A 25,651-nucleotide genomic window follows, 5' to 3' on the forward strand; every position below is an offset into this window, starting at 1 on the left:
AAGCTTATGACTGAAGAATTCAACAGATTACACAAGTCTTTCATTTTCCTTATGCAGCTAAAACTATATAAAATGAGTCTGCTTTGTACAAATACCTCAGGAAAGACACTCACAGGCTATATTAATTTTTTTTTACAAATTAAAAGTATATACAAATCTCCTGAATAATTTTATTCATATAGCATCTGTACCATGATGATATCATTTGATTTAGACATGCAATATTTTATAATTTTTCACCATGTGAAGGAATTTTGTTAAAGAAATTTTTACATTAAATCACAAGTGCAACAAGCGTGAGTGTTTTTATGATTTAGTTAATTGTCCACTTTAATTTCATTCAATGGAAAGAGATAAGTTAGGAAAAATTGAAAGTGTAACCGGCAATAGATTCTTCCCAAAATGTGTGTAAACATTTCTTTGTCTAGGTATAACTTTTACTTTATATTCTAGTTAATTATTTTCTTTTTATTTTTTGGAGACAGGGTTTCTCTGGGTAATTTTGGTGCCTGTTCTGAATCTCACTTTGTATAGCAGGTTGGCTTCGAACTCACAAAGAAACACGTGGCTCTGCCTCCCAAGTCCTGGGATCAAAGGCGTGTGCTGCCACCACCACTCAACTTCAGGTTAAATTTTTTAAACAATGTTTAATTGAAAAGTCTTTAAATTAAATGAGATACCTGTCCATGAAGTGTTCTTGCAGGCACTAAAGCAAGATTATAAACTAGGGAAAATGAGTGAACTCAGACATATATATGACATAAAAAAAACATAGAGAAGTTATCTTTAATTAAATAGCTGATGTTAGAATGTCACTATAATAAATTATGGGAAATATTCAAGAATAATACTGTCAAATACCACAAACTAATTCTATGTGGAAAGAGGGCATGGGAAGAAGATGTAAGGGAATGAAATATTAAAACACTTCTAGACACAGTTTCAGGGAAGCAATCAGCCACAGTGTGGTGGTGGCTGAAGTAGCTACAATGACATAATAGTTGTCTCCATAGCAACAGGAATAATCTGACAGTACATAGGAAGTGTCTCTTCCTAGCCACTGGCTGAAGAGACATAAGAGAAAATAGGCGCTAGAAGCCGCACCTGTCTTGAGAGCTGCCCTATGGCAGAGCTGAGAACCATATAATCTGGAACGGTTATTTCAGTGGACAATGGGCCTGGTCAGGTAGAGTTTCAACATTTGATCATAACATCTTTATGTTTTTGGTTCCAAGCAGTGGTTCACATTAAGATTCTGATTGGGGTACTTGAACTTGGGCTTTGGGTATACGTAGAATTCCTGTTGGACATGTTTCCTCCACTGCCTAGTGCCATATGCCTGCAGAATCTGAATCCATCAGAGCAGCTCTGACTGCTGGATCCCCAGACAAGGCTGCGTATTTGGGTATCAGAACGGGGCTGAAAGTTAAGCACCCGAAAGATCAGTTGCTGAATGATGACAGATGTTCCTCTCCCTTTAAAACTCTTTTCAGGAAAAGGAGAAGAAATGACAAGGAGGAAGACACCCACCTTCCCCGTCATTCGAAGAGGAATAAGAAGGACCAGGCCCAGGACCCGAGTGCTATAGAGGTAGGAACTATGGCCACCCAGCTTCTCCACTTGACTCATTGCCCGCTCTGTGGTGTTCATTTCCATCTCCATGAGGCAAGAGAACCCTCCCAGATGTCCTCAGAAAGTCTTCTCCTTGGCTGCAATGGCTTTGAGGCAGAGGAGGATTTTCATTATTGACAGAATCGTGATTTTACTGTGCGTCAGAACAGAGACAGGACTGGCAGAGAGGCTTTCCTAGGCACAACCAGGAGGAATGGGGTTCCAGAAATTCCTCCACCTTGCAAATGAGGAGGGAGAATCGAACCCCTTCTGCAGTTAGGATAGAAATAAACTGCAAGAACAGAGAAGCATGCTACTAGCTACACTGCTTTCTTGTTTTCTCCCTGAAAAACCTAAGAGCCAAGTGGGGGTTGTGTGAAGGGATTTGGGAAAGCTTTAGTGATGCTTGTGCTGAAGAGCTGGCATTTCAACCTCAACAGACTTCACTTTAACAACCAGTAAGTGGTAATGCAGCATGGTTTGAATGGAAGCATAACTTAGTGAGGAGGGAGCATTGTAAAGGGTTGCTGGACAAGTCTCATCAGGTAATGAGTAAGTATGGCTCAATTTTTCCTTTCCCGAACAAGAGATAAAAGGCTTATTAACAGGTGCCTTCCTCTGGGACCCAAACACAGGTAGGTTTTGGATAAAATGTACCCAGACCTACCCTAGTCAAGCAAGGAGTGTTCTTGACCCACTGAGTTTTCTGTTGCATACAGTCACCTAAATATGAATACTGGCCTTTGTTTCCAAGGTTAGCATCCTTAGACCTCCATGTGTAAATCTGCTCCCTGGAACAAAGGTATAGGCATGGTAGTGCAGACATAAGACAGAAAGCTTTGGTACATGTCTGTCTTCCTGATAAAGAACAATAGCTTCACAGTGTTTTCCTGATGGCTGAGTAAAAGAAGAAATGGCAGTGTCGGGTAGCTGTGGGTCACTAGTAGAGATGCCAGACCTTCACTCTGCTATTGATCACATGGGAACTAATGATCAAGTTCCAAGGAAAACAGCAGTACAACTAATGGGAAAAATGCATTAAGGGCTTCACACCTATCCTTGATTTTCCCCAACTGTTGGGACTATAGCTCTTAGTGACACCACTGTTTTATGCAGGGTGAGTTAGGCTGTCTGCTGGAATGTTTGGTAGCCTCTCACATTTCTTTCTGGTGTTAGCAGTTTGTGGTCCATGCTGGTTATTTTAACTGCCAGCCTCACAGGACATGGAACCACCTGAGAGAAGAATCTCTTTTTAATACTCTTCTGTATTCTTTGAAATGAGATTTCTTAATCATCTTCACCTACAATCTCTGCCTGCAGCTCTACTCTGGATTCCCCAATCCAATAGCAGTCGAATTATTAGAACCTCCTTTCCACTGTGTATCCATGTACCTGGTACGCTATTGGGGTTCAGAAACAAATGTCTCACAGTTATACAGGAATGGAATTGCACAGAGAGCTGGGGTTGAAGGTAGAAAGATCTTGGATTCACTTGCTTTTCACTTAGGAAGCATTATCCAGTTCTATATCATGAATACACATGGATTTCCATTTAGTGTTTGTGATGCTATTCCTCGATCACATTGTTCCTATGGCTTCTGTTTCCATTTTCTCGTCATTTGTATCATTAGCAAATTGAAGGTCTCTTTCCACCTCCTGCAGAGCCTGGAGACCTAACATCCTCCTTCCAGGTGCTGTCTTCTTAATCTCCTGTGATTCGAAGCTGCTGTCTTCATCCCTGCCACCATTTCTCTGGCAGTTCCTTTTCTACAGCTGCTCACTGCACCCTACTTTCTGCAGCTGCCCCTTCCTTGGCCATTGATTACACTAGAGAACTCAACCTGGGGAGCCTGCTAAACTCAATCCCGGGAATGTATGTTTACCCGGCCAGGAGTCCTCTGCAGTGGCTGGGATGTTCTGGTGTGTATGTACAGAGCTCTCAGTGACTCTTTCCTCCTCCACTCTCTGGGTACCAGCACATGTTCCATGTGTTTCTGCCAACATCATCAAGATGAGCACAGCCTGTTTGGGGATACTTAGCAAAACTGTGTGGGTGGCCTCCATGTTCTTTGTCCTCTTTCCCATCCATCCATTAGAATATCTGTCTGTTCAGCTCAATGGAGTTTTCAGCATGAACGCCTAGGCCTCCACATGTTCTTGCCATGACAGCTCTTGTGCTTTCTATGGCTGGAGAAATTCTGTAGGGGCCACACAGCCTCATCTTATCATCATGTGTCTGCCTCTCAAAATCTTCCTCACACTCCTGAGCTCTTGTTCTGCCTAATAATATTCGCCTGTCCTACACTGGCTGGTGCAGGCGCCTTTCATCCTTTCCTTCAGTCATTTATTTGATTCCTTCAGATCATAATATAATTATGTCATCTCCCCTTCCCTTTGTCCCCTGAGACCCTTTCATACACCCCTCCTTCTTGCTCACTGTCAAATTTTTGGCCTCTCTTTCTTTAATGTGATCACACACACACACACACACACACACACACACACGCATACACACACACAGTGACTGAAAAATAAAGTCACTATAATCTTACTAAAGTCAGTATAACCTTACTTTTATGCATGTCTTCTGGACTGAGCATTTCGTATTGGATAAGCAGATGGTGTGCTCTTTTCTCTCACTGTCCCGTTAGTTGCCTATAGGTTATATTTTTGTTTCCTTTTGTTTTGTTTTTATAGCATTGAGTGACTCAGGCCTTCCCTGTCCACTCTGGCACATCTGTTACGGTTGTTCTTCTGTTCATGCTTAGGCCCTCTTGGTGGTGAGACTTTATGGGTGCAGTTCTGTCATTCCTAGAAGACAGTCTCACTGTAAACTCCATGATTCTCTGTTCTAACAATCTCTCTTCCCCTCTTCCACTATGTTCCTCGTGTCCGTTTTGAGGTGGCTCCACAATTCTGCATTTTCATTAGTTGTGCTTTTCTTTAATGGTTCTGTCTGTTGCAAAAGGAAGTTTCCATCATGATGCATGGAGACCACACTTCTCTGTGGGTATAAGATAAATGTAGTTAGGGAATACGCTGTCTTGGTAAACTGGCAGTTACTGGTTCTCCAGATTCCATTACTACTTCTACCCTTGGGTAGTTGGCTAGGTTTCCTGTTCCAGGTATGATTTCCCTGCTTCTGATCAGGGCTGAAGACTGATTAAGGATCTGCAGGTTATTATTGATGTTTGTGCCACAGTCGCACCCTTAAGGTTATCTGACCATGTTGGTTGTTGTGGTTCACAGGCTTCATAGCTGGGTAGGACTGCTGGATGCATCCCTCTTTTGCAAGCTTGTACTCAACAAAGGTAGTCAGCCATGATAGCTAGTCCTCAGGGAGGAGGCTTTCGGGTCAGTTCCAGCTCAGAGGCCTATCAGAAAAGGGTGAGATTCCTGCTCCATTAGTAAATACACAAGCATGTGTTTGGGTAGATTGGGCATCCCAAGGGCATGTGTCTACCCAGGCATTCTCTCACAAGTGCAGCCCAAGTGAGTATGGCTCTGAGCCTACTGAGAAAAAAGCACCACAGGTGATTCTCTGTCCTGTCCTCAAATAGAGCTCTACCTGTTCTCTGCTGGCCATACAGCTTCTTTGGCTCTGAGGCAAACATGCAGACTTTATTAAGGCCTTGAACAAAGTATAACCTTGCCCATGCACATGCACCTGGGCCACATCATCATTGTTTAGCACACCTGGAATCTTTAAATGTTGAGGTGTTCTTCCCCAGATTCTTATTAAATACACTTTTATTTTACAGAGTGTGTGGACCTGAAAGGGTGTGCCCAAAACAATTGCTAAACTATATAGAGAGTGCAGATAAACAAGAGTGGGCTTTGTATGGCTGAAGACATGGCTGAGCAGTTGGGAACAGTAGCCTATCTTTCAGAGGACATGGACATACATCCATACTGAGGGGTTTCCTTCCACATGTAACCCCAGTTGGAGGGCATGCATCCCCCTGTTCTGACCTGCACAAGCACCTAAGTACTCATGGTGCACATAGCATACACTCAAGAACACATGAATCAATCAATCGTTGTTGTTTGTTTGTTTGTTTGTTTTCAAGACAGGGTTTTTCTGTAGGCCTGGCTGTCCTGAAACTCAGTCTGTAGTCCAATCTTGCCTTGAACACACAGAAATCCAACTTCCTCATGCTCCAGGTGCTGGAATTAAAGGCATGTGCCACTACAACCCAGCCAATAAATCTTCTTTTTTTCCTAAAGGATTGGGTTTCCTACTTGAATGGGCATTCTGAAGAGATGTTTCTGGGAACAGTCAGTACATGCTAAGAAGCATTCATGTGTCAATAAAATTTTGGACAGTCTTGAAGCATTTCAGGTCTTTTATGTTCTGGGAAAAGAAGTCCCCTCTGAAACTGAGGTGTAGGAAGGTGAAAATATTTCTGCTATGAAGAGCAGTTTGGGCTGTCAACAGGGCAAGCTGAACAAGCAGTAAACCAATTCACAGTTGGTCCTGCATCATAACTATTTCTTAATTCAAAGATTCCTGCTCAACGTCATTCTCACAGCACGAGTGTTACATTGTCCAGGCTTTGTAACTGGGAGGACTCCTGATTAGATGAATAGTCCCTGTGGATGGAGAAAGCACTGCTGGTGAGTGGGAGGTTATCTGTCTTCACCACAGAGGAGCACACTGAGCACTCTTCCCAAGGTCTCTTCTCCAGCACTACACTTCATTTCTCTAATGTCTTGTTGGAAGTCAGGAGGAACTGAGTCTCACTTAGATTTTCATTGGCAGTGTGGTAGCATTCTGTCATTCAGTTACTTACAAAGTGAATCTTTGTCTATAAACCTCTTGCTATAGATGAGATGGAAAGCAAAGCTATTCCAAACATAGAAATAATGTTTTCCTGTCTCAAGCTGTATAAGTGTGTGGTAGTTTGAATAATAATGGCTCCAGTAGCTCATATATATATAAATGCTTGATCCTCAGTAGGTAAATCCGTTTGGGAAGGATTAGGAGGTGTGGCCTTGTTGGAGGAGGTGTGTCACTATGCGGGTGGGCTTTGAGGTTTCAAACTCTCATGCAGTGCCATTCCCAGTGTGCTCCCCCCTCTGTGCTTCATGTTTGTGGGTCCAGTTATAAGTTCTCAACACCTGTTCCAGCCCATGCCTGCCTTCCTGCTGCCATGCAGCCTCCATGGTGGTCACAGACTCTAACTACCCTCTGAAACAGTAGGTCTCCAATAGTGCTTCTGTAAGCCACCTTGTCATGGTGTCTTCACAACAATAGAAAGTAACAAAGACATTAGTTTGTTTTCGACCAATTATCGGTGTTGACATTTATTAGCTACCCTTCAAAGTTTTCAAAAAATTGAAAAATAGACATCCCATAAGAAATCAGGAACAGCTAGGCAGTGGTTGTGCATGCCTTTAATCCCAGCACTTGGGAGGCAGAGGCAGGTGGATCTCTGTGTGTTCGAGTCCACCCTGGGCTACAGAGTGAGATCCAGGACAGGCACCAAAACTACACAGAGAAACTCTGTCTCGAAAAACCAGAAAAAAAAGAAACTAGGAACATCATACTGTACTGGCAAAAATACAGTTGTACCTCCTTGTTACCAGAAATGGGCCGTAATACTCTATTTAATTAATAGAAGTAGTATCATTTATTAATTAGATTTATTTCGGCTTTCTTTCTCTACCTGCCTGACTACCTGTCTGGCTCTCTGTTTTGGCAGGTTTTTATACACACCTAGGGTTTGCCTGGAACTCACTATATAATCCAGACTGGCCTCAAGATCCTCCTACCTCAGCTTTCCAAGTGCTGATGTAACAGGCATATGCTAATATAGCCTGCCAGTTTCCTCCCTTGTAAAAAGTGTTTAGTGATTTCTAGTTGTTAATATTTGAGACACTGAAGTTGTAAAACCCATCAATGACCATTATTGTAATTATTATGCCTGTATACAACTGAGGTAAAAATTATATGTCAACTAGAAATGAGAGGCTGGTCATCTTTTGTTTTCTTCAAAATAGCTCTGAAGAATTCCGTTCAGGGCTGTGAGTTTTTCTTTAAGTTCTCATAGGCAGAGTCTCAGGTGGATAAAGTTCACCTCAACATGACTATTTTGCTCAAGATGATCATAGCCTTGACATTCTGATCCTCCAAACTCCACCTGGTTCTACACCAGTGCTTCTCAGCACCTGGTGTGTTAAACTGGGCTTCAACCCAGGATTTCCTGTGTGCTAGGTGAGCTCTCTACCCATGTCACCGTATCCGCAGCCCCTTAATGTACTATAACCCCTCTACATATGATACTATAAAATTCATGTCACAAGAGTGTAAACCAAATATGCTCCCATTTCTGATGGTTCCCCTACTTGCCATATTGTTCAGAATATAGTCCAGCAGAAAAAGAAAGAATTAAGAAAGAAAGAAAGAAAGAAAGAAAGAAAGAAAGAAAGAAAGAAAGAAAGAAAGAAAGAAAAGGGAAACCAGAGTGTGTACTGGGTGATTTTAATCAATGTGATAGGTTACATGGCTTTTGAGTGTTTATAAGCAAAACATACAATAAAATTGCTACATCTAGATTTTTTTCACTGGAGGCCTTTAAGCGGTATAGTTTGTCTGGGTTCCTCTGAGACCTCTTTCACAAGCATAGCCCTTAAATCCATGGAGAGCTATTTACCAGTCACACGCAGAATCACTTGCCTTCTGTGTCTCTCACAGTCTTTGAATGCATGAATCTCATAGCACATATACTGCCATTGGCTACCTGTGGGTGATGTGGTGAGATGAGGAGATCCACATGACCTGAGAATGATGACACATGTTGATGTCTGTCATTCTCAGAGCTACTAAGATGAAAAATGGCCTAATAAGACATTCAATACCAATATTGTCCACCATTTCTATTTAGGTAAGGGTCATTGTGATCACCTCCTCCCCCTTTCAAAGTCTTAAGATTAAAGGCAAGAAGTCCATGAGTGTTCCTGTACCTAAGGTATTGTAACCCAAGGTCCCATGCATGTGAGGAAAGCACTTTACCACTGTGTCGCATCCCGGGTCTAAATAATTACAAAATAAGACACATTTTGGGGGGAGAATCACAAATAGTCTCACCATTATGGCAGAGTGAAGTTATTTCTGTGAAAGACAACATTAAGAGCAAACACACAGTATAGAAAGCACACTGAACCACAAATAGGAGACCAAGGGGTGTTAGTCATTAGAAATGCTGAGTGTTGGCATACAGCTGTCATTTAAACTATCAAGGCCAGTGTGAGATATGAGTGGAGCCTTGGGTTGCTATAGGAAGAACACTTATGTCCACTCTTGAGGACAGGTACGAAAAGATCCTGTTATTTGTGTGTGTACATATATATATATATATATATATATATATATATATATATATATATATGTAAATGGAGTTTTCCCCATTATTTCTTTGCCACATTGGAACGTGGACCTGCATTCCATCTTAGTTGTTTCATCAAATCCCTATCACAGTCTGCAGCATTGATTGTTGCTCTCCTGGAGGTTGGGAGCACACTTCCCTGGTGCAGGTAATTGGAATGCACGGTACAAACAGGGCCAGAGGATATGTGGACACATTTGGGATGAGAAAGCCTGTGTTTGAACCCTCTCCCTGACATTCCCAGAGACTGGCCTTTGGGCCTGTGGGACATCTCTTTCCTGTTCTGTCAAATGGGTACCATTAACCACCAGCTTGAGCTGTAGTGCTGCTGTGAGAAAGGAATGAGCTACCCAAGTGATTGCACTTTATAGACTGTGAAGCCTTTTGTAGAGTGTGATGCCAGTATTCTTCTGAACAGGAAATGATGACAGTATCATAATAGCCATCCTCCTTCTGTCTTTCTCTTTCCAGTCGTCAAGCAGTGATAATGAAAAGATCCACAGCAACATCAATAACACTAAGAGAGAAAGTGTACCAGAGAGCAGCTTAAACCCGGACCATGCTGAACTTAACCCCGATGTCCCTGAGTTCTCCGATGTGGACTATGCATTGGGCCAAGACCAAGGTCCTTACTCCCACATTAACCAGATCTTGAAGGAAGCTCATTTCTTCAAACTACAGCAGAGAGGACAATCTCTGACATGATCACCTAGGCATCCTCCTCCCTTGTTTATAAAAAGCAATGGCATTCACATAAAGCAGTCTTGGTTTTGTCTGTATTTTCAGTAAGAGGTCAATGGGCATTTTTAATCTTTTGCTGTTTTGCTCCACCACTGTGATTTCAAAAGGTCCTTCATGACAGTTTGATATGTTTTCTGTCAAGTCTGGTGTGTAGTTCATGTTAAAATAGCAACATGAGGACTTCTCCTGATACTGAATGACTTATATGTCTAATTCAGGTTGGGTTCCAAGTCACTCATCTAGGGTCTGTGTTAAATGTCGTTTTAAAATGTGACTCCTTCTGAAAAGCTAAGTGGCCCGAAAATGAATGGCTGGTTTTCATTAAAACTTGAAAGAAGAAACAGCAACAAGAGACAAGCCAACACCAACCGGTGATGAGCATTGTGTAGGAGGGAGAATGTGACTGGTTCTCATTCTGAAATGAATGACAGGGCCGCTCCTCAGAAGGGAGATGTTCTACAGAAATCAATCTCTACTTACAATGGTGCCAATGTCAGCCCATGCAGTTGTAAATGTGAAGCCTGTGTCTAGTAACTGCACTCTTTGTATTCCAAGGGAGAAGCCTTCTTCCTTTAATGCTCCTGTGTGTGCCCTTCATACCTTGTGCAAAGGACTTGTAATTCTGTCCAAAAAGTGCATAGCAATGCCGTGGCTTAAGTGCAAAATCTACTTGTGAACCGATTATGTATTGTTCCTTACAGTTCCATCTATTATGTCTAATGTTGATAAAGTCTAAGCTACTGGACATGATATCTGACTCAGAGGTCTTGTAAAGCTGGGTGGGATGAGTGTCCGTTCTGTAACAAGTCTTTCATGCGGAAGAGGGCATGTCACATCATCAAAATCCATACAGTTGTTTGGGGCAGGGTGGGCTAGTGGAACAGTGCCTGTTTACCCTGTGGCAGACCCCAGTAATGGTATAAATATCAGCACAATTCCTGTGGCTTGTGATGAGTGAACTGAGGCACCATTAGAAGAAACAGGCAATGCCACTTAGTGATGGATCTATCCCTGAGTTCAGTCATATCTAGCTACCAATCCAACCTGTGCAGGGACTCACTTCTTTAATGCTTACTCTTTTTCAGTGATCAAGTCAGTGATCAAGGAAGCAGAAGGCATCATACTACCTGCCATATATGTGAGGGCTACAACTTGTTTTAACATTTAATCAGAAAATCCTTAGTCTGTTTGGTAACAAGCTCACTATGCATGCCATGCAAAGGACATTTTTGTTTCTCATGACATTTTTTTATTCATTTCACATACCAATCACAGATCCCCCTCTTCTCTCCTTCTGCTCCTCCAGCCTTCTCCACTCCAACCCACCCCACATTCCCTCCTATAAGAAGGTAAGATCTCCCCCATGGGGAGTCAGCAGAGCCTGGTACATTCAGTAGAGGTGAGTCCAAGCCCCTTCCCCTGCCTCAAGGCTCTAAAGTTGTCCCACCATAGGGAGTGGGCTCCAAAAAGCCACCCTATGCACCAGGGATGGATCCTGATCCTACTGCCAGGGGTCCCCCAACAGAGACCAAACACAGGACATTTTTTAATGGCTCCTGTTTCCAAAGTTGGAGAAGCAGGTCTTCAGGAGAAGATGCAGGCGACAGTTAACAGATACTTGGTTAACATTTCCTCTGTAAGAGTAAAGCAAACAATCCAATAATAAAGAGGAGAAGGAATCTGAAATCTGAAACTGCATACGTGCAGCACAGTTCCAGAACACCTAAGGAGAATACCGCAGGGTGAAGTCTACAGCAGGCTGCTCTCCATCAGTAGGCAGCTCTAACAGTCATGCAGCTGAGATCTCTTGGGGGATAAAGGTGCTTTTAACCTAGCCTGACACCCTGAGTGCAATGTCTCACAGCCATGTGATGTGGAGAGAACGGACTCCAGAACGTGGTCCTCTGCCCTCTTGAAAGCAAGTTTTCTCTGTCTATCCCTCCCTCCCTCTGTCTTCCTCTGTCCCTCTCTCCCTTTCTTCTCTCTTCCTCTTCTCTTCTCATATTTCACCAGGGTTAGTCTGGAACTCTCCATGTCAACCAGGCTGTCATGGAACAGAGGTGGACACCCTGCCTCTGCTTCCAGTGTGCTAGGATTCACTGTTTGTGCCATCATGTCTGATCATTCTAAAACGTTTATTTGTGTTTGTTTTTAAAGTCAGGCTCTGACCATGTTACCAAGCTGGGACTGGAATGACTATGTACCTCCAGCTGGACTAAAAGTCCTGGAAATCTGACTGCTTCATCTCTTGTCCTGTGTCAACACCTTACTGTCTTTTGCAAGTTATTTAACTGCTTATCACGAGCCTATGACCTAACAGATCCCAAGTCCTTATTGGAATGGTTTAACCTCATCCTCCACAACGGTCCCTCATGTAAAGTACAATTATTTTGTAAGTAACCAGCAGGCAAGAGAAGGGATCCTTTTCCACTGAAGAATCAAGTAGCTGGAACAAGGAAAGAAGGTTTTGCCAAGGGTGATACGAGGCTTCATTTTAGGGAGTAAGGACCTAACTGGCTTCTAGGAACAACCTAGTATGTGCTATACTCCAGTGAGTTCCTCCCAACACCCCTTGAGACAGAAGTAGGGTGAGCTTTAGAAGTCAGAGGCAGGGAGGGAAACTTGACACAAGTTGTCCTTCCATGGAATCAGATTCTGAAGAACGTGGCAGGAGTCCATGAGCAGCTTAAGGCACACAACTGCAGAGAAAGAACACCAGAGTTGAAAACCAGGTCTTTCCAACTTAGTACAAGCTCCTTCTCCTCTAATGTAGGTGGGCTGTTGTAGGCAAGGCCGGGTGATTCTAGACACTTCAGCAGGAGATGCCCACTCATTGCATTGTGAAACTAGACAGTATTTAAGCCTAGTGATGCCATCCATGATGCGTACAGTGGACCAGAGACTGAGAACAGTCTCTCTCTTCCTTTCTTCTGCTCTCTGCTTCTCTGTCTGCCCCACCTGCCTCTCTCATACACAGTGTCTCCCTTCATCTCTGACCTTCACTCTCTCTCTAGCTCTCCCTTCCTCCCTCTCTCCTTGACTTTACTCCCTCCATCTCCAAATCAAGAACTTTGACCTGAAACCCACATCCTCTGGTGGTTCTTCATACACAACTACTATTAGATGCATGGAGGAATTCAATGTCTTTAGTCAGGGTTGGCTTGTCTATTCATGGCCATAGACAAGAGGGCATCTTGACTCAAGTTATGCAAGAAGAAATTTGAGGGACAAACTTTATGGTGGCCTTGTTTGTACCCATTGAATGACGCCTGGACAAGTCCTAATGAGCAGAGGAGTTTCTCATGTATTCCTTCCTGGATGTCTTATCACCAGCATTATTGTGAAGTTCCTCGGTTGGGCCACTGGCAGATGGCACTGGTTTCACTTTGTGATTTTTCACTTGGGAGACATGACAGTCACATGCATGATATTACAGTCTTCATTCTATCCTTTCTACCTACTCTCACATGGTCCCTGCTGCAGATTAACATGATCATTAGATCATTTCCTCTGCGGAATCCTCTTCTGTCTACTTGACCACAACACAGAACGGACTGAAACAAAGGTCACCTTGAGCTCTCCATCAAACCCTAACTTACAGGATTTTCTGAACTCTTGTGCCATTCTCTATATTATCACCCTTTTCCCCTATCCTGTAAGATCTGTGTAATCAGATCATTTGTACCCCCACCATTTGAGGCAGATTTCAGAGCTGAATGTGACTGTGGCACATTCCATTGATGCAGGCAATAATAGGAGGCAAGTGGTGTAGCTTCTCAATGTGGATGGAGAGTGACATGCTTGATCTGTTTGCTAGGATCTGGTCATCTGGAGGGGACCGGCTGGGGCTGAGAACCTACAAGGGTAAAATCTGGGAGCACATTGTGTGGAACTACTGAAGATCAACTTTTAGAACCTTTTTTCAAAGTTTAAAGAAGAATGCTCAAGTCAAGTTTAGTGAGGGCAGGATTTCCCCCATCAATCAGAATGCCCCCATTCCCACTGAGAAACGTGTAATTTAGGCAGAGAACTAAGAATCCAGTAGTGAGCAATGGGGATTTATTTCCCTACACTGGGAGAGCCATGTTCTCCATTTTCAGATTAAGAACCTAGATGCCTTGGTAAGTGGTAGAGATAGGCAGATTGGTGTCAGCAAGTCTCTCAGGCAGGATCTTGGGAGGCAGAGGCAAAAGCATCAGGACTTGGAGGCAAGCCTTGGTTGGCTGCCTAATGAGATCCAGGCCAAGTGGCAAACATTGCACACACGTAGCTTTCATGTGAGAGCGGGTTTATAAGCGTGGAAGACACAGACACATCCACACATATTCAGTAAGCATAGTGGCCAATTCCTATAATCCCCTAGGAGGCAGAGCAGGAAGATGGCCAGAAATTTGAGATCATTCTGTGCCACATAGTGAGTTTCTGGCCAAACTACACTACAAGTGAGACCTGAAATAAAAAATTAAAAATAAAGAATACATTCATAAAAGGGTTTAAAATGAATGCATAAACCTGTGTGTTCTGAAAACGGAACTTTACTAAGTTAATAAGGACATATTCGGCTTTCTGAATGGAGCAGCTACAGTGGGTGGTGGAGCCGTTGTCCTAGTCTCCTTGCTTTCATGTAAAGGACACCCGCATATACCCCAGGGCCACCAAAATCCTGTTACCTGACTTGATGATTGTCTGCCAGCACTGAGCTTCCAGGACAGGGTAGCTACTGTTGTAGGTGGGAGCACCAGGGTGACTTGTGGTGATACTTCATTTGTATGTTAATAAATAAAGTTTGCCTGGAGATCAAAGGGAATAGCAAGGCATTTTAAGGTAAACACAAAAGTCAGGCAGTGGAAGAACATGCCTTTAATTCGATCACATGGCAGGAATGGTCTCTATGTGTTGAAGGAGACACTGGGAAACAGCCAAGCATGGTGACACACATCTTTAATCCCAGTGCCAACCATAGAGACCCGGAAGTCTGTACAGACATGCAGTAACAGGAAGTGAGGTAGCTGTGCTAAGAGCCAATGAGAGGGCAGAACAGCAAGGCAATAAAAGCCTGGGTAGACAGGAAGTAGCTCTCTTGGGAAGCTAAGGTGGCATGGTGAGGTTAAGGTTTGCTGGTGGCTCTCACTATTTCCCTAATATCTACGGCTTTCACCCCTATATTTGGCTCTGTGTTTCTTTTTTTTTCTTTTTTTTTGGGGGGGGGTTTCAAGACAGGGTTTCTCTGTGTAGCTTTGCGCCTTTCCTGGGACTCACTTGGTAGCCCAGGCTGGCCTTGAACTCACAGAGATTCGCCTGGCTCTGCCTCCCGAGTGCTGGGATTAAAGGCGTGCGCCACCACCGCCCAGCTGTGTTTCTTATTTAATAGGTTCATTTAGAAATTCGTCTAGAGAGACTCAGTCATCAGGACGTGTTTCCTGAAAGAAGGGGGACAGCAGGACTGACATGAGACTATGCTGCCACTTTGCTGTCCTAAAACAATGGTGTGGCTATGTCACCCACTGTATTTCATTTCCTTTTGCCTTCTGCTTCTTAGTTTAGCCAAACCACCAAACCTGACATTTGCATTGTGGCATTTTAAAGGCCTAGTTTTTGGTGATCTCATCTCACTGCTGCTGTCCACTAGCCCTGAGTGATATGTCTATGCCAAGGGGCTTCAAATGCATCTGCCTGGCTGGCCTGGAACTTCTCTTCTGCTACATCATTAATATCCCCTCCCAACAGGTAGAGACCTTACTGGTTTCAAGCTTGCCAGTCTAGAGCATGTCCCACTTGCCAGTTTCAAACATGATCTTACTGTCCCAATAGGTATGGAGCTCTCAGGCTTGCTCTTCCCTTTCATCCAACCTCAACACCAGGACCCCAACAAGTCCTCTCTTCAGTCCTCCACCTGGAATTTGTCCAGTAAGCTGCAGCTTCACTAGTGTCCCATCAGCCTGTCTCAGCTGGACTTGGTAAGATTCCCACCCTGGCTGTTGGCATCACTTTTAACCCCATCAAGACATTTTGAGGTCCCATTGAATTTTTTCTTTTTTTTTTTGTTTTGGTTTTTCGAGACAGGGTTTCTCTGTGTAGCTTTGCGCCTTTCCTGGAACTCACTTGGTAGCCCAGGCTGGCCTCGAACTCATAGAGATCTGCCTGGCTCTGCCTCCCGAGTGCTGGGATTAAAGGCGTGCGCAACCACCGCCCGGCTCCCATTGAATTATTAAACGAGTAATTTAAGGGCGTTATTCTCTTGTTCAAATCCGTAGAATTCTCTGTATGATTGGGCGCATCTATAGAAATACTTCTTCGAACACAGTTGATGAATGGTGCTAAGTACCCGTGGCAGTGCAGGGATACAGTGAGGGACTGGCATGCTCTCAGCAGCCACAGCAACCTAGCCACTGCTTTAAAGGTCATGTGCCCACACCCTTGCCCTTGCCCCACAACATTTGCTTCATGGATCCGTGTTAGCCGATACATCTTTAGACTCATCTTGTGACACCCTGCTTCCCACTTCAAAACCCTCAACCACACTGTCCTTGTACCCAGAATCTGTTCCAAACCCCCACCAGCCCTCCACACTATCCCAGAGGATTCCTAGTCCTCCCATAACTGGCAATGCAAAGGTTGTTACCTGCTCAGGTATCCTGGTGTGGCTTTATTTGGTTTGGTTTCTGTGCTACCTGATCCTGAGATAGATTGGAGTTTTGTTCATGCATCAAGACCAAAGCCAAATAATATTTATTTTTTGAGTGTAATATCCGCCACCCCCAAATACTCTGCCTCCCGGATAAAAGGATCCATGTGAGTTCACAGCTCAGCTCCTAGAGCACCTGTAAGTTCCCCATGAATATCACTTACTGAGCAGTAGACAGAATGTGAGTGCCCTGACCAGAATCCTGGTCTCCAGTCTAGACTAGAGCTAGTCACACTGCAGGGATGGAGGTGTCAGCAGTCTTCGGCAAAGATGAGCCTTCACATGGGTGCCCACAAAAAACATGGCCCCACTCCTCCAGTTTCTTGTGGGATAGCTAAATGAGAGCAGTGTGCACTCTGCATCCCTCATTCCCACCCAGCCAAGCCTGCCTCTTCCTCTGTTGGAGGTGGAAACATGAGAGCCCCTGACAACACATGGTGTGCCAGGTTGAGCTGTGGAATGGCTATCTTTCTGAAGGATGGGCCCTCATAGGCCTGGTAAGGAGGGTTCCTCTGCAGTAGGGACATAATGCATGTGCAGAGATCCATGCCTTGGTGAAGGGAAGTTCGTGTTTGAGGAGTAACTTGGTTTCCTGTGAAACCATTGTGTCCAGGGAAGAACCAGGAACGGACATGTTGGGTGAGAAAGGTACGTATAGCGTTCTGAATATCTTGAGAGGAGGACCTTGATCATCAAGAGGGAGGACATAGTCCAGAAACCCGCTGTGCTGAAGATGGGCTGTCACCATTAAGCCAACCATGTTGGCAGTGATGATGGCTGCCGTTCGTAGTTGGATGAGCAGAGGGAAGTGGAGTGGAAAGGACAATGACCTTGGAGCTGTGCCAGGGACCTTCTCCAGTGACTGCGTAGAAGAGCAAAACCCAAGTCCAGATGAGGTGAAAAAGCAGTGGCGTGTTTTCTGATGACTTCCATGAACAATGTGGGACTAGTTTCTCTCTCCAGGTCTCTCCCTCACTTTCGTTCCTTCTCCCGCACCCCTCCCTTCTTGACATCCCTGGCTGTCTTTGAATTTCCTGAAGCTCGTGCTCAGGAGGCTGCAAGAGTGAATGGCAGCTGACTAACAGTGCTGCCCAGGGACATTATTCAGTATCTCCTTCCTGGGAGCAGTTTCTTCCCTTTCATGCAGGAGCAAGCTTAACTTGATATCTCTCTCTCTCTCTCTCTCTCTCTCTCTCTCTCTCTCTCTCTCACACACACACACACACACACACACACAGTTGAAAAAATACTCAGAATGTCTTTCTCCAGTTATCTCTCATGCCTTAGCATGGGGAGCCTTCCTGAAGGCTGCCTTCCTCAGCTTCCACAGTTCTCTGTCTTTCCTGAAGTGTGCAGAACACGCAGTCACTTGGGACAGAGCATGACCACCTCTGCCTTGCTGCTATCTGCAGGCAGAGGTGTGACTCCCATGTCCGAATCTATGAGCCACGAAGCAAACTTTGCCCTCTTTCACTGATGGCACCTTTACCCAGGTCGTTCAATGCCCCTTTGGTTTTACTTCCTGCCTTTCACGGTCTGCCACACCAACTCCAGTGTCGTCCGTGTGACATGAACAATTATGTCAATAATAGCGGACGGGAGATACGTGTCCCACGGGACTAAGCTCCCTGGAGGTCCCTGGCAGAGTGCCCGTGTTATGCCTCCTTCTTGAAGGAGACGTGCTTCACAGATCATGAGCTCTCTGGGCTATGGATTCTGTATAACTGCTTTCCTGATAATGTTCTAATTTATCTATAAAACACACCCAAAATTAATGAATGCTTGGGTTGTGAACTATGGAGGAAAGGGGAAGCTGGACATGGACCTTATTTAGATATAGCAGAATGAACTATTCCTTAAAGACCTCAAGCCTCAAGTCGCTAGATAATAGAAAGTATAATAGTTCAGGCACTTCTAGGGAATGAACACTCACCTACTAGGAATCCTTTAGGAATCCCAACTAAAGTGATTTATGGCAGAAAACATTATCTCATAGGAGGCAGATAGTGGGCCCCTCTGTTGAGGAAGTTCAGCATGGAAAACTTAAGGACTACAGCAGAACCCTTTCCCCTTACAGGTGTAAAAGTACAAGTGTCCATATTCCAGCAGGTAAAAAGATTTTATATTAAAAGAGATATATAGTAAAGAACTAAAGAAAGACTTAGGGAGGATCTGCAGCATCCAAATTGGCTAAATGGGTTATGAGAACCAGAAAAGTAAAATGAATAATAAACTAGCGAGCGGCTGAGATAAAGATGAAGGACACAGCTGCAAGAAGCCTACACAAGTCTAGGAACTGTACTAAGTTTAAAAAACACAGACTGCTCTTTGGGTCATAAAGTTCTTGTGAGTGAAAGGATATGTCTAGCGCCGATTAATTACTGTGTGCTTGATGTTTTTTAAAGATGATGTAATTGAATTATTGCCAAGCTCTTGTTGTTCCCTGTATGACTTGATAGTTTTCTTTTCTGTATATAAACTACTGATTTACAGAAGTAAAGTTGCAGCAGATTCAAACCACTTTTGAGTGTGTTGTCTGTCTGTCAGTCGCCGAATCCTTGCCTTCCTGACTACCCAAGCCCTGATTCTCCTACGGTCATGGTACTCCCGGTGGGCCAGTCCGTGGCAACGGTCCTTGCTTTTCCCCGGGGTGAGCAGACTCTTCTGTGTAACGCAACAGTTTGCAGCTGTCAGACATGGTTCGGGGAAGCAGTTTGCATGCCCAAGTGAAAGGACAAAAACCCTGGCCTTGCAGAGTGCAAGAATGGAGTTTGGCTATTGTCGTCACAGGTCAGCTGATGCGTAGGTGTAGGAATACAGGAGGTAAAGGCAAGACCATATTCAAGCAGCTGAGCAGTAGTTGGCTCTGAGCGCTACATCAGGACATCTGTGGCTGAAACTTAATGCCAGGCAACGTTTACTTTTAGGCTTTTGTCTAAGGTCACATGTTGCTACACAGGAAAGAGCCACCTCAGAGTCAATGAAAGGCCCTTGCCAAGATTCTATCATTCTCATCACAAGGGTGGAAATTTGGCTATGATCTCAGTACATGTCATGGAAGTGTTCACAAAGGCCACCGAGCAGGTTCTAGGAGAGCATGGCAAGCCAATGATGCGTGGGGTGAAAATCAGAGAATGGTGAGGTACTAGGTCTCAAATCCTTGTAAGCTCATAAAAAAATCAGCCCTATGGATTCATGTAGACACATCTGTGAAGAATGGCGATCGTTGTCCATTCATTGCGGTTGAGTTGCCTTTGAGAAAGGGGCGGGGAGTGAGGCAAGAATCCATGTGGTTCACCATATGATCCCTTCCTCATGAGCTGTCAGGCATGAGAAAGAGTACCAGCTGCCATCCCGGAATGCTGTTGATGTACCATGACCTGTGCTAAGCTCTCTGGACATGTGTCATCTTGTGTAACCCTCGGAAGAAGCCTGGGAGGTGGCCCTATGTTGAAGATGAGGGACAGACAAAGTGAGGTGAATAATCATGGGCTTTCTTTCTTCTCTTCTCACCTCTTGTTACAGTCTGAATTTTCCCGGCTGCACCCATTCCTCCTGGCTATCGCCTAGTTATTCCACAAGTCTCCACCTTCACTTTTCCTCCTGGAACCAGGGCTCAGGGTGGCCTCTGCCTCAGACTAGAGCCCCATGGATCCGCTGCAGAAATGGGATCCAATGTCGATTTCCATGCCCTCCCGCATGGCCACTGTGACAAGCTCCCAAGAGGCCTCAGCAGGCTCTCAGCCTTCCTCCTCAGAAAAGCTAAGCCTGGGCCTCAGTGGCCTGAGCCTCTGCCGCAGGCCTGCCTCAGTTGCCTCTGCTCCTTTGTCAGAGGGACTGCTCCAGCAACAGACCCGAGAGAAGGCGGCCCTGTGGCAGCAATACTGGGAAAAGCAGGGCTTTCCTCAGAGGAAGAAAGTCTTCCTGAGACACTCGAGACGCTGGCACCGCGATCACATGGCACCTTACCTGCTTGAAAGGGATCTCAGAGGCTCTCCCTCAGGTGACAGAGCTCAGAATCAGCTCCTGTGCCAGGGCCACGTGCCGAACATTGCTGGGATGAGCGGAGACAGGAACAAGGCTCCCAACCCCCCGTCCTGGGAAACGCTGGTACAGGGCCTCAGTGGCCTCACCCTCAGCCTGGGAGCCAACAGAGCGAGCCCCCTGCCTGAAGGGCCTGGGGAGCAGCAGGACCCAGAGCAGATGCTCCAGCTGGAGAGGCAGCAGGAAAGCATGAGGATGTTCCAGAGGATGCTCAAGTAGAGGATGGAAGAAGGCTGCCGAGCTGGCTCCCAGAGGACGGAGGTGAAAACGGATTCAGACAGTGCGGCACAGCCAGCTCAGGGGCCCAGACCCTGTGAGATCAAGGCAGTCAGCTGCCTTTGGATGAGCCCCAACACTGTGCTATGATGGGAGTTGTCCTAGGAAAGGCTTCAACTTCCCTGCTTATGTCTTTAAGCATGCCTTTGTGGGTATGGTGGCGTGTGTTAGCCGATACAAAAGAAAACTGGGGACCAGGGATCCCTGAACCACCATGTTGTGATTCACACACAGAGAGTTTTCACTCATTTTTCTGGGAACTCAATGCCCTCCATCTTCCTTTTAAAAAGAACCAACATCATCTCTGTGTGTATATGTATATATGTATATGTATATATGATGTACATATAAGACATATATATGTCTTCTATATGCCTTCTTGATCTCAGTTTATTGTGTGCCCCAGAAAAGGGCTTACAGATAGGATGGGATGCATGTTCTGGATAGCAGGGGCAGATCAACTTGCAGCTTCTAGAAGTTGAAGCAAGGGAATGAAGCTTAAAGCAGCTAGCTACCGAACGCATTGTATTGGGTAAAATACCCAGGGTTTGAACCTACACGGAACAGGGAAGAGTCCCTCCTTAGCCATACCCAATTCTGGATCTCTGCAGGAATTCCCTGTTGTTCACTCAATTATTGCCATAGCAGAGGCTGACTTGGAATTTCATAACTGCATCACAATCAACCCCCTGCCTCTTCATCTGCTCAATGAAATCATTTAAAGACATGCAGCCAGGTCAGGAGAGACGTAGTCTCATGTAGACGAGGAGACAAAGAGACGCTAAGGTCAAGTGTGCATGCTGGGGTCAGCATGGACAGTCTGGGGAATGGGCAAGGACTGTACTGAAGGAAGGATTGGGTGGCATCATTATAGTGCCGGACATTGGTGTACATAGCATTATCACCAGAAATTGGTGATAAGTGGCGAATGTCCTAAGGACTGTCTTCACAAGTCCCATGTTTTCCAGTAATGACAGTATAAATAACCGTGGCCTGGGTATACACGTATTATAGAGAAGAAGCTGGGGAGGTCTGTTTGCCCTTAAGTTTGTTCTTACAGGTCAAGGGCCAGCATTGGAAAGTATTCCATGGGTTTGTTAGTGGTAGTGTTAGGGATCTGTGTGTGCTCTGTATCTCTTAGCTGCTAAAAGACCCTGATGATTCAAGAAAGCAGATGGGAGGGCAGAATGCACCCCTCGAAGAATTGACAAGAGGACCAGCCTGTGACCTGCCTATATGCCACACAGGTGGGGTGGGCTGGCGCCTTATTCAAGTGAGGGGGTTGGCCATTGCTCCAGGTGGCTGCTTAGCAACCGCTGTGCAGTGCTCAGTGTATAACTTCTCAGTGCTAGAGGGAGCTGGTGGAGGCTCGGAAACACATCCCTGCCAGCCATTACGGGTGCCTTGATAGCTCTGAGTGTGACGGCATCCTGTCAGGATAAACCTTGTCTACTGGGCTACAAGGGGAGCCTGTGAGACGTGTCCCTCCCTGTGCTCTCTGTAGCCCTGACTTCTCACGTGCCCCCTGACCTGCAGTCACTGGACAGGGCACCTGGACCTCTGTCTCATCAGTGGTGTCAGGGCCTACAAGTGGGTTTTACCTCCCCCAACATTGGAATGATTTGCTCTTTTCAAGGCTGTAGTGTCCTGTGCTTGCACCAGACGCCGTGAAATGCCCTGTTCCAAATGTGAAAACATGTTCTCTTCTGTGACCAACTGCCTCCTGTTGTTAATGTGGACTGGAATGTCATCATGTCATTTTGTCTGGGATTTGGGAAGGTGAGGAAACTGTGTAGTGGTCTCCACCCTAATCCAGGAGTCAACTTGTTTGTTCAACACGTTGTGAGTTTTGTAACACATGGTCTAAGCCATGCTACTGATATGTGATGAGTTAAATTTCCAGTACAATTAAGGTTTCTGTGTTACTTTACGACATCCCTTCCTTGATTTGGCAATGCTTACTTTTGTCCTTTTCAACAGTGGATCTCTTGTAGTAGGTGGTTTCTTCCTGTCACATCTTCCCCTACCGGATTCTTCACCTGCCTGACGGTCTTCCTGATGGTGCCTCTTCATGCAGTATGACCACGTGCCCCTCGTCAGAATACACATTGGTAAAGTTTCAGAGAGAGATGACAGAGTAGGAGGAGGTCACTGAACCATGTGGCCTAAGGTCCACCTCCCTGGATAGACAAGTGAGCCACCTCAACCAACAACAGGATTCGCTGTGACTCTGTTGGCATGGTGGATGCAGGAACTTTCGGCAGGACAGTCCAGGCTCAGCTGCCAGCTCCACTGCCCCACCCCTGGAAAAATCCATGCCTTCTATGGATGACAACACTGAGGGATTGTCCAAGAACTCCACCCCGGGCATCTTAGTGGTCACTGGAGCCTTCACGCATGTTCCCTGCTTCCCCTACGGGGTGGTCTTCTCTTTGGATGAGGTAGTCACCTTACTTTGTCCCCGGTTGTCCCATTGACGCTCTCCCTTGACCATGACTACTGACTCATCATCTTGACCTCCTTTCATTTCATTTCTTCATCCCACTCCAGGGGTTGAGCTGTACAATTACATATGTGTGCTGTATGATTGAGTGCCTGCAGGAGTGTGCAAGTGTGGGCCCTCATGCCTGTGTGGCTGGCGGTCTGAGGTTGACTCGGCATGTGTTGCTCTATTCCTGTCCATCATGTGTTCTGAGACAGATCTTCAAGATCCTGGAAGTCCCCAGTGAGGCTTGATCAGGTAGACAGTGAGTCCCAGGGATCCTCTTCTATCTGCCTAGCAGCCCTCGGATTAGGGGTGTTCCTGCCAGGCCTGGGTTTTGACTGAGTGCTTGGGGATCCAACCTCAGGGCCTCTTGCCTATGAGCGAGACACTTTACCATCCACCTGGCTCCCCAGCCCTGAGCTGTACACTTTGAATCAATTGCAATCTACCTTCAAGCAACACCAGCTCTTTCCTGACTCGTAAAGCCCCCAGGCACAGTGGGCTCCCACTTCCTGCCTCACAGTCTTCGGTGGGGTGTTTCTTGGATGAGAAGACCAGGATGTGTTCCTCACACTCACACGACAGCAGGCAGCATCTTCCCGAGCACTTTCCAGTGCCTTAGGTGTGTTTCTGCCGCTCTCAAAACCTCAAGCACGTTTCAAAAGCTGGTGCTACAAGAGACTCTAATTATGCCTTGATTGGAGTTGTCATGGTGATGCCATTGGAATACCTTTCATCGTGCAACATGATTTACCTCTATGACTGTGTCGTGCCAACCCCTCCCAGCCCTTTTGAAATGGACAGACATTCCCCCAGTGCCCCATTCTGATTTTCTCTCATGAAAGGTTGGAGATACGTGTTCCTTAAATGTCGTGACTCAGTGTGAGGCCCTGTGAGGACTCTGGACAGGACGCGGTGGCAGAGGTGTGGGTTGGTAATTTCATCCTGACACCTCTGTGCCAGAGGAAATCAATAACCTGGGAGAAAAAGATTTTTCTGAAAGGATGGAGTGCGGGTGGTTGCCTAGGTTACCAGGAGAGAAAGCCAGGGCTCATGGAGACTGCCACGTGACCAGCCTCATTCTGCAGGACCCAGACCTGAAGCAAGAGTGTGGGAGAGCATGCTCAGTATTTCAGAGCCTTCTCAACATTAGGAGTTTCCTGAAGGTGCTCTGAGCCTGTTTGTGAGAAGCAAAGTCAGAAAGGACAAGAACAGGGTCTCGGGCACTAGCTACAGGCCCCATTGGATTAGCAGTGAGAGTGTCCAGATGGGGCAGTTCCCTTCCTCCTGCTGGCAACCCGGAGCGGGTCTGGGAACACCTGTGCAGCCCTGGTCCCAGGGCCACAGATGCTCTGCTCTCTGTGCCGACCACCCTGTTGGGCTGCATGGGTGGGTGCTTTCACAAAGGGGCTACAATGGAACAAGCTCAGAATCCATGGTCTGATGGGTGCACAAAGGAATTCTCAAGATTACAGAAAGAACCTCTCCCTCACCTTCCCCCCCTCCATCTCTCCCTCTCTCTCAGTCGCTCTGTTAGGACACAGAACAGAGGAAAGTGTCATACGTTCCACACCATATATTCACCCACAGGGTGTAATTCTGAGGTAAATGAGCTTGACTATATGTATACATGTATACTGCATGACCCCACTGTGTGTGGGACCAAAAATGGTCATATCGTTTTCACAATGATGAAATAAGTTATTCGTCATCGTGAGGTGCATGTTGGTGAAGTTTGCAGAGCTGTATGCCAAGTAAAATCGCTAACACATGTGCCCTGACTGAGACTTGACTTCAAAAGCGTGAACAACAGATTCCAAGCAGAATCCCACCATGGAGTTTGAGGCTAACAATTCCCATTCATGTTTGTCCCCAAAATCAAGGGGAAAAAAGAAAATATAAGGAATGAGCTGCCATTGCTCTATCGCACTGGCTCAGGTGGAAGTCAAGACTGGGATGGACAGACACTGTGCAGGTGCCTCTCAAGGAAAGGGTCGAACACATGATGAATGCCCCTAAGGTGCAATGTTTCATCCTGCCTGTCTAGTACCATGGGCCAAATCCCACCGCGTTCATAAGTCTGATCTACTCAACCTTACAGAAACGCACTGCATGTGGGTACCACCGGAGTTTACATGAGACCCAGTGTGAATATCCAGCTCTGCGAGAAAAGAAGTTGGAACAAGATTAGAGGACATGAAAGGTAGTGGGATGAGATAGGAGAAGCAGGCATTCTGCCTTCAGTCTCCATTATGTTTTGTTTTTGTTTTGAGCAACACTGTGTAGCTGTAGCTGTCCCAGAACTCTTTAAACATCCCAGTGAGGAGGAAAATTCACAGAGATCTCTCTGCCTCTGGGTCTTGCATGCTGGGGTTAAAGGTGAGACCTACCACGCCCAGCTCAGTCTCCATTCCTAAAGAC

The 25,651-nt window shown here is 45.7% G+C and overlaps 2 protein-coding genes across 3 annotated transcripts in view; both read left to right on the forward strand.

Moving 5' to 3' along the window:
- The first annotated feature begins 1,037 nt into the window (after nucleotides 1-1,037).
- The window catches only part of LOC102919968 (protein VCF1-like), a 45,218-nt gene continuing 20,604 nt past the window's right edge, over nucleotides 1,038-25,651 (forward strand). The window contains exons 1-3 of one of the 2 annotated variants that reach the window (XM_006994898.4): nucleotides 1,038-1,186; nucleotides 1,494-1,590; nucleotides 9,471-9,757. In XM_006994898.4, coding sequence (XP_006994960.1) covers nucleotides 1,173-1,186; nucleotides 1,494-1,590; nucleotides 9,471-9,704 — 345 coding nt within the window. In that variant the 5' untranslated portion in view covers nucleotides 1,038-1,172 and the 3' untranslated portion in view covers nucleotides 9,705-9,757. Of the gene's footprint in view, nucleotides 1,187-1,493; nucleotides 1,591-9,470; nucleotides 9,758-25,651 lie in introns of those variants that run through there. The other variant, XM_076561704.1, reaches the window with a different exon arrangement.
- Nucleotides 19,962-22,457, forward strand: LOC102919656 (protein FAM156A/FAM156B-like). Its single transcript, XM_076561703.1, has one exon. It carries the CDS (start codon nucleotides 20,074-20,076, stop codon nucleotides 20,686-20,688), a length of 615 nt encoding a protein of 204 aa, XP_076417818.1. The 5' UTR covers nucleotides 19,962-20,073; the 3' UTR covers nucleotides 20,689-22,457.

The sequence above is a fragment of the Peromyscus maniculatus genome, chromosome X, assembly GCF_049852395.1.
Source record: "Peromyscus maniculatus bairdii isolate BWxNUB_F1_BW_parent chromosome X, HU_Pman_BW_mat_3.1, whole genome shotgun sequence".
In the NCBI taxonomy this organism is placed as follows: Eukaryota; Metazoa; Chordata; class Mammalia; order Rodentia; family Cricetidae; genus Peromyscus; species Peromyscus maniculatus.